Source organism: Pseudophryne corroboree, chromosome 6, assembly GCF_028390025.1.
Source record: "Pseudophryne corroboree isolate aPseCor3 chromosome 6, aPseCor3.hap2, whole genome shotgun sequence".
Taxonomy (NCBI): Eukaryota; Metazoa; Chordata; class Amphibia; order Anura; family Myobatrachidae; genus Pseudophryne; species Pseudophryne corroboree.
Window position 1 is genome coordinate 370,939,651 of NC_086449.1, and position 13,726 is coordinate 370,953,376.

Sequence of the window (13,726 nt, forward strand, 5' to 3'; positions counted from 1 at the left end):
TAAGTCTTTTAAGTGTGCCCAAGCTCCTGCGGATCCCGTCTATACCCCATGGTCCTTTTGGAGTCCCCAGCATCCTCTAGGACGTAAGAGAAAAAATATATATATATTTCAACCTTTTCATATGGTATAGAAATAGGATTTTAAATTACCTACCGGTAAATCCTTTTCTCATAGTCCGTAGAGGATGCTGGGGTCCACAGTAACCATGGGGTACAGACGGGTCCACCAGGAGCCAATGGCACTTTAAGAGTTTGAGAGTGTGGGCTGGCTCCTCCCTCTATGCGCCTCCTACCAGACTCCGTTTAGAAACTGTGCCCGAGGAGACAGACATCTTCTAGAGAAGGATTATACACAGATAGTGGCAAGATTCACACCAGCTCACACATACAAGGCACATCAAGCTAACGAGCTTGAAAAACTTCAGCAACAGCTGAAACATTACTTACCAAGTAATAATGCAGTACATAACTAAACAAAAAAGTTGTACTGAACCAGATAACAACTGCAGGAAAACAAAGAGCTGGGTGGGCGCCCAGCATCCTCTACGGACTACGAGAAAAGGATTTACCGGTAGGTAACTAAAATCCTATTTTCTCTTAAGTCCTAGAGGATGCTGGGGTCCACATTAGTACCATGGGGATGTACCAAAGCTCCCAGAACGGGAGGGAGATCGCGGAGGCTCCTGCAAAACTGATTGACTTTACTTCAGATCATCAGAGGCCAAAGTATCGAACTTGTAGAACTTTGCAGACGTGTTCGACCCAGACCAAGTTGCTGCTCTGCAAAGTTGTAATGCCGAGACACCCCGGGCAGCCGCCCAGGAAGACCCCACCTTACGAGTAGAGTGGACCTTAACAGACTTAGGACACGGCAATCCCGCCGTAGAATACGCATGCTGGATAGTGAACCTGAACCAGCGAGAGATAGTCTGCTTAGAAGCAGGACACCCAATTTTCTTGGGATCATATAGGGCAAAAAGAGAGTCAGATTTTCTGTGATGAGCAGTCCTCTTCCATAGATCTTCAGAGTCCTTACTACATCTAAGGACTTAATTTCATCTAAGGAGTCAGTAGCCACTGGCACCACAATAGGTTGGTTGATATGAAATGCCGATACAACCTTTGGAAGGAATTGCTGACGTGTCCGGAGCTCAGCTCTATCTTCATGGAAGATCAAGTAGGGGCTCCCAACTCAGACACATGTCTAGCAGAAGCTAAGGCCAACAAAGTGACAGCCTTCCACGTGAGAAACTTGACCTCAACCTCCGGTAGAGGTTCGAACCAATCCGATTGGAGGAACTGTAACACCACGTTAAGATCCCAGGATGCCGTAGGTGGCACAAAGGGAGGCTGGATGTGCAGAACCCCTTTCAAGAAAGTCTGAACCTCAGGGAGGGAAGACAATGGTTTCTGGAAGAAAATGGATAGGGACGAAATCTGGACCTTTACGGATCCCAACCTCAGGCCAATATCCACACCTGCTTGCAGGAAGAGGAGAAACCGTCCCAGTTGAAACTCCACTGTAGGAAACTTCTTGGACTCACACCAAGATATAATTTTTTTTCAAATACGATGGTAATGTTTAGACGTTACTCCTTTCCTAGCCTGTATCAGGGTAGGAATAACCTTGTTCGGAATGCACTTCCGAGCTAATATCTGGCGTTCAACCTCCATGCCGTCAAACGTAGCCACAGGAAGACTTGATAAATGTACGGCCCCTGTTGCAGCAGGTCCTTCCAAAGAGGAAGGGGCCTCGGCTCTTCCAGCAGTAGATCCAGAAGATCCACGTACCAAGCCCTTCTTGGCCAGTCTGGAGCAATGAGGTTTGCCTGAACTCTTGTTCTTATGAGTTTTACAACTCTTGGAATGAGTGGAAGTGGAGGAAACACGTACACCGACTGGAACACCCACGGAGTCACTAGGGCGTCCACCGCCACGGCTTGCGGGTCCCTCGACCTGGAACAATACTTCCGAAGCTTTTTGTTGAGACGAGAGGCCATCATGTCTATTTGAGGTACACACCAAAAAACTGTTACCTCTGTGAACACCTCCGGATGGAGTCCTTACTCTCCTGGATGGAGATTGTGTCTGCTGAGGAAGTCCGCTTCCCAGTTGTCTACTCCCGGAATGAAGATTGCAGACAGCGCCACTGCGTGCTTTTCTGTCCAGAGGATGATTCTTGTAACCTCAGATATTGCAGCTCTGCTCTTCGTTACGCCCTGTCGGTTTATGTTGGCCACCGTCGTTACATTGTACGACTGCACTTGAATGGCTCGATCTCGCAAAAGATGAGCTGCTTGGAGAAGACCGTTGTAGATGGCTCTTAGTTTTAAAATGTTTATTTGAAGACTGGATTCCAGGCTTGACCACCTTCCTTAGAAGGTTTACCCCTGAGTGACTGCGCCCCGGCCCCAGAGACTTGCATCCGTGGTAAGAAGGACCAAGTCCTGAACCCGAACCTGCAGCTCTCCAGAAAGTGAGGCATTTGCAGCGACCAGGGGAGTGAAATCATGGCTTTCGGCGACATACGTATCCTCTGGTGCATGTGTAGGTGAGAACCCGACTATTTGTCTAGGAGATCCAGTTGGAAGAACAGAGCATGAAACCTTCCGTACTGCAGAGCCTCGTAGGAGGCAACCATCTTCCCCAGAAGGCGAATGCACTGATGAACCAATACCCGGGTTGGCTTCAGGACATCCCGGACCATTGTTTGAATCACCAACACTTCCTCCTCCAGCAGAAACACCCTCTGCACTTCCGTGTCAAGGATCTATCCCAGAAAAGACAATCTCCTTGTCGGCTCCAAATGTGACAAGCCAATATTAGATCTAAGAACACTGAATCCTACTTGAGGGAATTCAAATTCAAGATGGAGTCTCAGAGCAGTGATCTCAAGTCTGGTGGATAGGGGAATTCGTAGTATCCCTGGATATCAAGGATGCGTACCTTTACCAGGCTTATCTAAGATTTGAGCTGCTGGACTGTCACTATCAGTTCCAGGCACTGCCATTTGGCCTCTCCACAGCACCAAGGGTGTTCCCCTAGGTCATGGCAGAGATGATGCTACTCCTCCGCAGACAGGGAGTGAACATAAATCCATATCTGGACGATCTGCTGCTAAAAGCATCTTCCAGGGAGAGGTATTGCTCTCTCAACTCGCCTACTCCAGGATCTTGGGTGGATCCTGGACCTTCCAAAGTCACATCTGGAGCCGACAGAAAGCATCGGTGATCCAATCAATGGTCCGGGATGTCCTGAAGCCAGCCCGGGTATCAGTTCAGCAGTGCATTCGCCTTCTGGGGAAGATGGTAGCCACCTACGAGGCTTTACACTACGGAAGATTCTGAGCACGGTTCTTCTAACTGGCTCTCCTGGACAAAAGGTCAGGATCACACCTTCACATGCACCAGCGGATACGCCTGTCACCGAAAGCCAGAAATTCACTCCTCTGGTGGCTGCAAATTTCTCACCTACTCGAGGGCCACAGGTTCGGGATTCAGAATTAGATTCTTCTAACCACGGATGCAAGTCTCAGAGGTTGGGGAGCAGTCACCCAAGGAGAGGACTTCCAAGGAAAGTGGTCAAGTCAGGAAGCTCTCCTTCCAGTAAACATTCTGGAACTAAGGGACATATAAAAATGGCCTTCTACAAGCGGCACATCTTCTGAAAGATCAAACCATTCCAGTTCAGTCGGGCAACGTCAGGGGGGTGCCCTACATAAACCGGCAAGGTGGATCGAAGAGCAGAGTTGCAATGTCAGAGGTAACGAGAATCCTCCTCTGGGCAGAAAGACACGCGCTGGCGCTGTCAGCAATCTTCATCCGGGAGTGGACATCTGGGAAGCAGACTTCCTCAGCAGACGCGATCTCCATCCATGAGATTGGGGCCTCTATCCGGAGGTATTCGCAGAGGTAACAAGCCGATGGCGTGTACCTCAGATAGACATGATGGCCTCTCGCCTCAACAAGAAGCTTCGGAAGTACTGTTCCAGGTCAAGAGACCCACAGGCAGTGGCGGTGGACGCCCTGGTAACTCCGTGGGTGTCCCAGTCAGTGTATGTGTTCCCCCAACTTCCATTCATCCCAAGGATTCTCAAACCAATAAAAAGAACAAGAGTTCAGGGGATCCCCTATGCTCCGGACTGGCCAAGAAGGGCTTAGTACGCGGATCTTCTGGGATTACTCTTGGGAGGATCCGAGGCCTCTTCCTCTTCGCGAGGACCTTCTTCAAAAGGGGCCGTACGCTTATCAAGACTTACCGTGACTACGTTTGACGGCATGGAGGTTGAACGCCAGACCTTAGCTCGGAAAGGCATTCCAAAAAAGGTCATTCCTACAGGCTAGGAAAGGAGTAACGTCAAAATATTACCTTCGGATTTGGTAAAAAGTATGTGTCTTGGTGTGAATCTAAGAAGTTCCTACAGTGAAGTTTCATCTAGGACATTTTCTCCTCTTTCTGCAAGCAGGTGTGGATGTGGACCTACGCTTGGGCTCCATAAAAGTCCAGATTTCGGCCTTGTCCATTTCTTCCAGAAACCATTCACTGCCCTCCCTGAGGTTCAGACATTCTTGAATTGAGTTCTGCACATCCAACCACCCTTTGTGCCTCCTACAGCACCTTGAGATCTTAATGTGGTGTTGCAGTCCCTGAAATCGCATCGGTTTGAACCTTTGCAGGTGGTGGATGTAAAGTTTCTTACTTTGAAGGCTGTCACAGGAGGCGTTGTCGCACAAGAGCCCTTACTTGATTTTCCATGAGGATAGAGCTGAGCTCAGAATGCGTCAGCGATCTCTTCCAAAGGTTGTGTCGGTTTTTCATATCAACCGACCTATTGTGGTGCCAGTAGCTTCTGACACCTCGATTACTCAAAGTCCTTGGATGTTGTGAGGGCTTTGAAAATATATGTGAAGAGAACTTCTCGTCACATAAATTCGGACGCTCTGTTTGTCCTTTATGATCCCAATTTCTCGTTGGATCAGGTTTTCTATCCAGCATGCTTATTCTACGGCAGGCTTGCCGTGTCCAAAATCTGTTAAGGCCCACTCTACTCATAAAGTGGGTTCTTCCTGGGCGGCTGCTCGGGGTGTCTCGGCTTTACAGCTCTGCCGAGCAGCTACTTGGTCAGGGTTGAACACGTTTGCCAAGTTCTACAAGTTCGATACTTTGGCCTCTGAGGACCTAAAGTTTGGTTAATCTATTCTGCAGGTGCCTCAGCACTCTCCCTCCCGTACTGGGAGCTTTGGTACATCCCCATGGTACTAAATGGAACCCCAGCATCCTCTAGGACGTAAGAGAAACTAGGATTTTAATTACCTACCGGTAAATCTTTTTCTAGTAGTCCGTAGAGGATGCTGGGCGCCCGCCCAGTGCTTCGTTTTCCTGCATTGTTGCTTGGTTAAGTATTGGTTCAGCTGTTGCTGTTCCTATTTCATGCTGGTTAGAAGGGTTTCTTCTAGTTCCTGCTGGTTAGTTTCATGCTGGTTAACATGGTTTCTTCATGTTGCATGGTTTGTTCATGTTTGATGCATAGTTTCTAGACTGAGTCTGGTAGGAGGGGCATAGAGGAAGGTGCCAGCCCACACTTTTAAACTCTTAAAGTGCTCATGGCTCCCAAGAGACCCGTCTATACCCCATGGTACTAAATGGAACCCCAGCATCCTCTACGGACTACGAGAAAAGGATTTACCGGTAGGTAATTAAAATCCTATTTTTGGGGGCATAGCGGGTTATGTTATACAATATGTAAATAAATGCTGTTACACTAAAGGCACTGCAGCAGAGATTATCCGCTATACATGTACTATAACTAATCATTTATTTTCGACATGGTAGATTATTACACACAACATGAAATGCAAGTCACTTATTCACCTGTCGCCATCTTTTCCATACTGCCGATCACAAGGCTGTCGAATACCTGGCCATATATCCTCTCCAGCATAGTCCGCTGTTCCTTGGATGAACACACCAACATCTGTGCAAACAAATAGCCTCCAATGGATATTGCATGGAGATAAAGTCTGCGAGAGCAAAGATCCTTTTCTCCAATCAGTAGATCTACCAACTGTCCTGCATACTCCAGCCCTGTTTTGGGCCACAGAAAGTGTAACAATGAGCTCTCTGCCACTAGCACATCAAACCCCAATTTAAAGTACAGCTGAATATACTTTTCATGGGATCGAGACTTTGAGCCTAGCCAGGGAAGGAAGAGTAAAAGTGGACGGGAGGACAGACAGCTTACAGAGTGCGAGGGATTGATGTACAGCGATACAAAGTTGGAGTATCTCTTCACATTTGGAGGCAGCATTGAGGTAGTCTGGGTTTGATCTTCACAGAGAGTTCCAGAAGTTGTATTCATAGCAAAAGCACGAGGTATGGTACTGGTCTGATAATGGAGATAATGACCCTGCAGTAATCGGAGAAGAGCATTTACAACAATTTGCATATAAAAGTTACTATTATCACACAAGTGTTGACAAGCTACAATATAAATTAAGGTCTATGGTAAACAACATATTTTTCTTTCCACAGAGAGGAATAGCAAGACTATGGACAGGAAAGGAGTCTTGTGGATGCAATTAGGAAGTAGCAGATCACACATTCAGAGGGGGGGATTCAATTGATTTTTTTTTGGGTGGCCAAAGTAAAGGGTGCCAATCAGGAGCACATTACTTCTGACATGCCCAAAAGCACAGTTTTAGTTGCACAATTAAGCTAAACCACACTAAGATACTACCTGCAGCAAGAAATATACTGTATGGTAAGAACTTACCGTTGATAACGGTATTTCTACTATGTCCACAGGATAACAATGGGCTATGATGGAGCGACAGCGGATTGGCACCAAACGTTCACAAGCTTTCAGTACTCCCAGGATGCAACGGGCCTGTCCATATATCCCCGACCACTGGCTCAGGCAAATCAGTTGGATTCCAAAGCATTTAGGCAGGAGCATTATGTAGAACCCTATTCAGACGAGAAGAACACACATGCACACCCTTCCATGCAAGAGGGAAGAGTTTAGTGAGTATAAAGATCCTCAAATCAGGTACGTCAGGGTGGGATCCCTGTGGAATTTGTGGACATAGGAGAAATACCGTTATCAACGGTATGTTCTTACCATAATGTATATTTCTCCGGCAGGGTCCACAGGTTATCCACAGGATAACAATGGGATTTCCCAAAGCAATTTTTAGTGGTGGGGACGCTCCTGATTGGACAGGAGAACCTTACGCCCGAATTCAGCGTCATGAGAGGCAAAAGTATCCAAAGCATAATGTCTAATGAATGTGTTAATGGAAGACCATGTGGCTGCCTTACATATCTGTTCTGCTGAAGCACCATGTTGTGCTGCCCATGAAGGACCTACCTTACGTGTAGAGTGAGCAGAGACATTAGCCGGAACAGGGAGATCAGCTTGAGAATATGCTTCTGAAATAGTCATTCGAAGCCATCTTGCTAGCGTCTGTTTCGTAGCAGGCCATCCCCTCTTGTGAAATCCGTAGAGAATGAAGAGAGAATCAGTCTTTCTGATGGCACTGGTACGATCCACGTAGATTCTTAATGCACGGACTACGTCCAGCGACGCTTCTCCCGCAGAAAGTCCCGATACCTGAAAAACCGGGACTACAATTTCTTCATTAAGGTGAAACTTAGATACCACCTTAGGAAAATAACCAGAGCTAGTTCTGAGAACTGCTTTATCTGGATAAAAAAAAGAAAAAAAAAATCAGAAAAAGGAGATTTAGAGGACAGCGCTCCTAAATCTGACACTCTTCTAGCTGATGCCATAGTCAGTAGAAAGAGAACTTTAGCTGTCAACCATTTAAGATTCACTTTATTAAGTGGTTCAAACAGAGCAACTTGAAGAGCTTTGAGAACCAGACTTAAATACCAAGGGACTGCAGGAGGAACAAAAGGCGGTTGAATGCGCAGCATTCCCTGGAAAAAAGTATGCACATCCTGTAAATTGGCAATTTTCTTTTGGAACCATACAGTCAACGCTGATACTTGTACTCTCAAGGAGGCCACCTTCAAACCCTTATCCATTCCTGCCTGAAGGAAATCTAAGATTCTGGATACTCTAAAAGATTTTGGGTCCATACTTCTTTCACTGCACCAATGAATATAGGTTTGCCATATTCGGTGATAAATGCGAGCTGAGGAGGGTTTCCTTGCTCTGAGCATAGTTTGAATTTGCCTGTTGTGAGAAACCTCTTGACATCAGGATAGATATTTCAACAGCCACATCGTCAAAGACAGTCGATCCAGATGCCTGTGACTGAAAGCTTGTGATCGTTTGGTGCCAATCCGCTGTCGCTCCATCATATCCCATTGTTATCTTGTGGACCCTGCCGGAGAAAAAAGTTACTTTTCACTCATTTCAGTTCGCCACCGCAGGAGGCAGTGAGCTGAAGTGTCCCTATCCCCCCCCCACAGCTATTCGCACCCAAGCGGAGCAAAAATTAAATTGCTTCCTCGGGCGCAATCAAGTAGCAGCCGCGGGGTAAAACAATTGAATCACCCCCACATAATCATGTGTTTTATATATACATAAAAAGAAATACATAATTAAATGACTCATAGTAGGTGCTATTGTGTAGTGTAGGACCACCAGAGCAAAGACACCTTGCCGCAGCTTACCAATTATCTGCAAATGTATGTAACTGACACCGCTGCATTTTTTACTGCGTAAGATGCAAGTCTGAGTGTGGTCCATTGCAGTGTGCTGGGGGAATCTGTTGCGATTTTTAATGTTTAAATTAACCCCTACATTACATGCACCTGTAATACAGACTAGAGCACACAATACAGTTTCCATTATCACTCATCTTAAAGACAAAGGAGTGCTCACCCTGGGTCTGAGCCTGAGGACTGCAGCAGCTTCACCCCCTCTTATCTCCCATGGTGCTTGTAGGAACACCACCCTCCCTCTCCCTCCCCTCTTGCTTAGAGCTCTACAGCTGTAATTTAATAATCCGCTGCTGCCATCCTCCCCTTTATCGGACTCTGCCAAGTCTTCTACAGATCTTATGTAAGCCATTAGGTGGTAAACATGAGATTGCAAATACATTGTGTAATAGAGTCATAACACCTAATGACGTAAGTTAATACCATAATTAATTAATGGCAGATTATAACTGAGTAGTGGTAAAAAACGCAGACCCAGTAACTCCTCTGAGCTGCACACAGCTGAAAGCTCATCACACACACTGTGACTGCCCCAGAAGTCGCTTATTCCCAGCACAGCAGCTCATCTTTACATATATGCTGGCAGCTGGCTTGGGCCCTCATTCCGAGTTGATCGCTCGCAAGGCGATTTTAGCAGAGTTACACACGCTAAGCCGCCGCCTACTGGGAGTGAATCTTAGCTTCTTAAAATTGCGACCGATGTATTCGCAATATTGCGATTACAAACTACTTAGCAGTTTCAGAGTAGCTTCAGACTTACTCGGCATCTGCGATCAGTTCAGTGCTTGTCGTTCCTGGTTTGACGTCACAAACGCACCCAGCGTTCGCACAGACACTCCCCCGTTTCTCCGGCCACTCCTGCGTTTTTTCCGGAAACGGTAGCGTTTTTATCCACACGCCCATAAAACGCCGTGTTTCCGCCCAGTAACACCCATTTCCTGTCAATCACACTACGATCGCCGGAGCGAAGAAAAAGCCGTGAGTAAAAATACTATCTTCATTGTTAAATTACTTGGCGCAGTCGCAGTGCGAATATTGCGCATGCGTACTAAGCGGAATTTCACTGCGATGCGATGAAAATTACCGAGCGAACGACTCGGAATGAGGGCCTTGATACAGACTTGAGATAGAAAAGCATTACACATTACATACTGCAGTATCATCTGTAGTTTAATATATACTAAAACAAAGTTTACCTGTGACTTTTACATTACAGAGGCATAAAAGGAACATGTGCACAAAAGGACAGCAAACAGGTCTGCTTGGCAGTACGGATGTTGTAATGGTTAGCATTACTGCCTCACAGCACTGAGGTCATGGGTTTAATTCCCACCATGGCCCTAACTGTGTGGAGTTTGTATATTCTCCCATACTTGCGTGGGTTTCGTCCAGGTGCTCCGGGTTCCTCCCACAATCCAAAAATATACTGGTAGGTTAATTGGCTCCCAGCAAAAAAATATTAAACCTAGTGTGCGTGTACATGTGGTAGGTAAAATATAGGTTTCAAGCTCCACTGGGGCAGGGACTGTTGTGAATGGCCAAAATATTTTCTGTAAAGAAGCTACGGAATATGTGTGCGCTATAAAAATAACTGGTAATAAATAAAATAAAAGGGCATGCAGAGGAGTCCGGTGGGATATAAGGGGCATGAGAAGGAGTCTGGGTGCTGTCCTTGCAGGGGTTCACTCTGCTGTTCTTTATTTTATCACTGTCTATAGGCCCCCATGGTATGCGGTCAGCATACGGCTCGTCGGGATCCTGGCAGTCACAATACAGATGCTGGGATCCCGACTAGGCTACCATACCGCCGCCAGTATACCGGCGAGGCAGGCGATTACCCCTCTATAGGTGTCCACGACACCCATAGAAGGAGAATAGAACCTGTAGCGTAGCTCGCCACTAAGCCTGCAGCGTGGCAAGCTCAGCGAGCCTGCAAGGGGCTTCGTTGCACTCGCCCCCCTGCCAGCATTCCACCGTTCGGGATGCAGATGCTGGTATACTGACCATAGGAATACCGTGTGGAGGGATACCATACCGATCCCGCCACCATACATCAGCAATCACACATAAACAATTAGAATATGAGATTTTTGACCAAATTTAAAGATACCCCAATCAACAAATCTGTGCCCATACAGATGTTTTTCAGTGATCTAGAGATCTGACAATCTTGAAAGGCTTGTCAGTTTAGTAGAAACGGTCGGCAAATCTGCTTATCGTTACCGTACACTAGCAATCTACAGCCCCAATTGATCTGTGAAATCCAACATGTTGGACAACCTGATTTAACAATCCCAATCGATTTTTGGTCTGAATCTGTGATCTATGAACGTCATACATTGCAGATTTATTTGAACAATCATCTGCAAAGTGCCAAATTTCCCCAATTTATGGCTGATGTATGGGGGCCTTAAGCCTATTTACTTGGGGATTTTTTTTTTTTACTCAGTGGGGGTCATTCAGGGGCGGTTGGAGGTGCTGATAGCGCTGTTTAAGTTAATGCAGCAGGAGACACCTATTGCATGCAGATGCCTCCTGCTGCACTAGTGATCCGAGCTGCATCGGATCAAAGCACACACCTATGGTGCCACATAAGCCGCCCATCGCAGGGGACAGGAAATCTCGATCCTACGACAGATTCCACCTCCTACACAGTGGTGACACGCCTCTGTTTTTCCCAACGGAGCTCATCGCCGCCCCTCCCTACACAGCATCAGACTGTCAATCAATGATAGTCTGATTCCGGTATGCGTCCTATGTCCCAGCATGGGTCCTCTGTATGCACAAAGTACCGAAAAATAAGAATTTACTTACCGATAATTCTATTTCTCGGAGTCCGTAGTGGATGCTGGGGTTCCTGAAAGGACCATGGGGAATAGCGGCTCCGCAGGAGACAGGGCACAAAAGTAAAGCTTTCCGATCAGGTGGTGTGCACTGGCTCCTCCCCCTATGACCCTCCTCCAAGCCAGTTAGGTACTGTGCCCGGACGAGCGTACACAATAAGGGAGGAATTTTGAATCCCGGGTAAGACTCATACCAGCCACACCAATCACACCGTACAACTTGTGATCTAAACCCAGTTAACAGTATGATAACAGCGGAGCCTCTGAAAAGATGGCTCACAACAATAATAACCCGATTTTTGTAACTATGTACAAGTATTGCAGATAATCCGCACTTGGGATGGGCGCCCAGCATCCACTACGGACTCCGAGAAATAGAATTATCGGTAAGTAAATTCTTATTTTCTCTATCGTCCTAGTGGATGCTGGGGTTCCTGAAAGGACCATGGGGATTATACCAAAGCTCCCAAACGGGCGGGAGAGTGCGGATGACTCTGCAGCACCGAATGAGAGAACTCCAGGTCCTCCTTAGCCAGGGTATCAAATTTGTAGGATTTTACAAACGTGTTTGCCCCTGACTAAATAACCGCTCGGCAAAGTTGTAAAGCCGAGACCCCTCGGGCAGCCGCCCAAGATGAGCCCACCTTCCTTGTGGAATGGGCATTTACATATTTTGGCTGTGGCAGGCCTGCCACAGAATGTGCAAGCTGAATTGTATTACACATCCAACTAGCAATAGTCTGCTTAAAAGCAAGAGCACCCAGTTTGTTGGGTGCATACAGGATAACAGCAAGTCAGTTTTCCTGACTCCAGCCGTCCTGGAACCTATATTTTCAGGGCCCTGACAACATCTAGCAACTTGGAGTCCTCCAAGTCCCTAGTAGGTGCAAGGCACCACAATAAGCTGGTTCAGGTGAAACACTGACACCACCTTAGGGAGAGAACTGGGGACGAGTCCGCAGCTCTGCCCTGTCCGAATGGACAAACAAATATGGGCTTTTTTGAGAAAAAAAAACCCACCAATTTGACACTCGCCTGGTCCAGGCCAGGGCCAAGAACATGGTCACTTTTCATGTGAGATGCTTCAAATCCACAGATTTGACTGGTTTTAAACCAATGTGATTTGAAGAATCCCAGAACTACGTTGAGATCCCACAGTGCCACTGGAGGCACAAAAGAGGGTTGTATATGCAATACTCCCTTGACAAAGTTCTGGACTTCAGGAACTGAAGCCAATTCTTTCTGGAAGAAAATTGACAGGGCCGAAATTTGAACCTTAATGGACCCCAATTTGAGGCCCATAGACACTCCTGTTTGCAGGAAATGCAGGAATCGACCGAGTTGAAATTTCTTCGTGGGGCCTTCCTGGCCTCACACCACGCAACATATTTTCGCCACATGTGGTGATAATGTTGTGCGGTCACCTCCTTTCTGGCTTTGACCAGGGTAGGAATGACCTCTTCCGGAATGCCTTTTTCCCTTAGGATCCGGCGTTCCACCGCCATGCCAACAAACGCAGCTGCGGTAAGTCTTGGAACAGACATGGTACTTGCTGAAGCAAGTCCCTTCTTAGCGGCAGAGGCCATAAGACCTCTGTAAACATCTCTTGAAGTTCCGGGTACCAAGTCCTTCTTGGCCAATCCGGAGCCATGAGTATAGTTCTTACTCCTCTACGTCTTATAATTCTCAGCACCTTAGGTATGAGAAGCAGAGGAGGGAACACATACACCGACTGGTACACCCACGGTGTTACCATAACGTCCACAGCTATTGCCTGAGGGTCTCTTGACCTGGCGCAATACCTGTCCCGTTTTTTGTTCAGACGGGACGCCATCATGTCCACCTTTGGTATTTCCCAACGGTTTACAATCATGTGGAAAAAACTTCCCGATGAAGTTTCCACTCTCCCGGGTGGAGGTCGTGCCTGCTGAGGAAGTCTGCTTCCCAGTTTCCATTCCCGGGATGAAACACTGCTGACAGTGCTATCACATGATTTTCCGCCCAGCGAAAAGTCCTTGCAGTTTTTGCCATTGCCCTCCTGCTTCTTGTGTCGCCCTGTCTGTTTACGTGGGCGACTGCCGTGATGTTTTTCCCACTGGATCAATACCGGCTGACCTTGAAGCAGAGGTCTTGCTAAGCTTAGAGCATTATAAATTTACCCTTAGCTCCAGTATATTTATGTGGAGAAAAGTC

The 13,726-nt window shown here is 47.0% G+C and overlaps 1 protein-coding gene across 1 annotated transcript in view; it reads right to left on the reverse strand.

Annotated features, from left to right (window-relative positions):
• Positions 1-13,726, reverse strand: part of LOC134932346 (transmembrane protein 53-like) — a 115,762-nt gene that overhangs the window by 28,225 nt on the left and 73,811 nt on the right. The window contains exon 2 of the mRNA XM_063926691.1: positions 5,871-6,405. Coding sequence (XP_063782761.1) covers positions 5,871-6,405 — 535 coding nt within the window. The remainder of the gene's footprint in view (positions 1-5,870; positions 6,406-13,726) is intronic.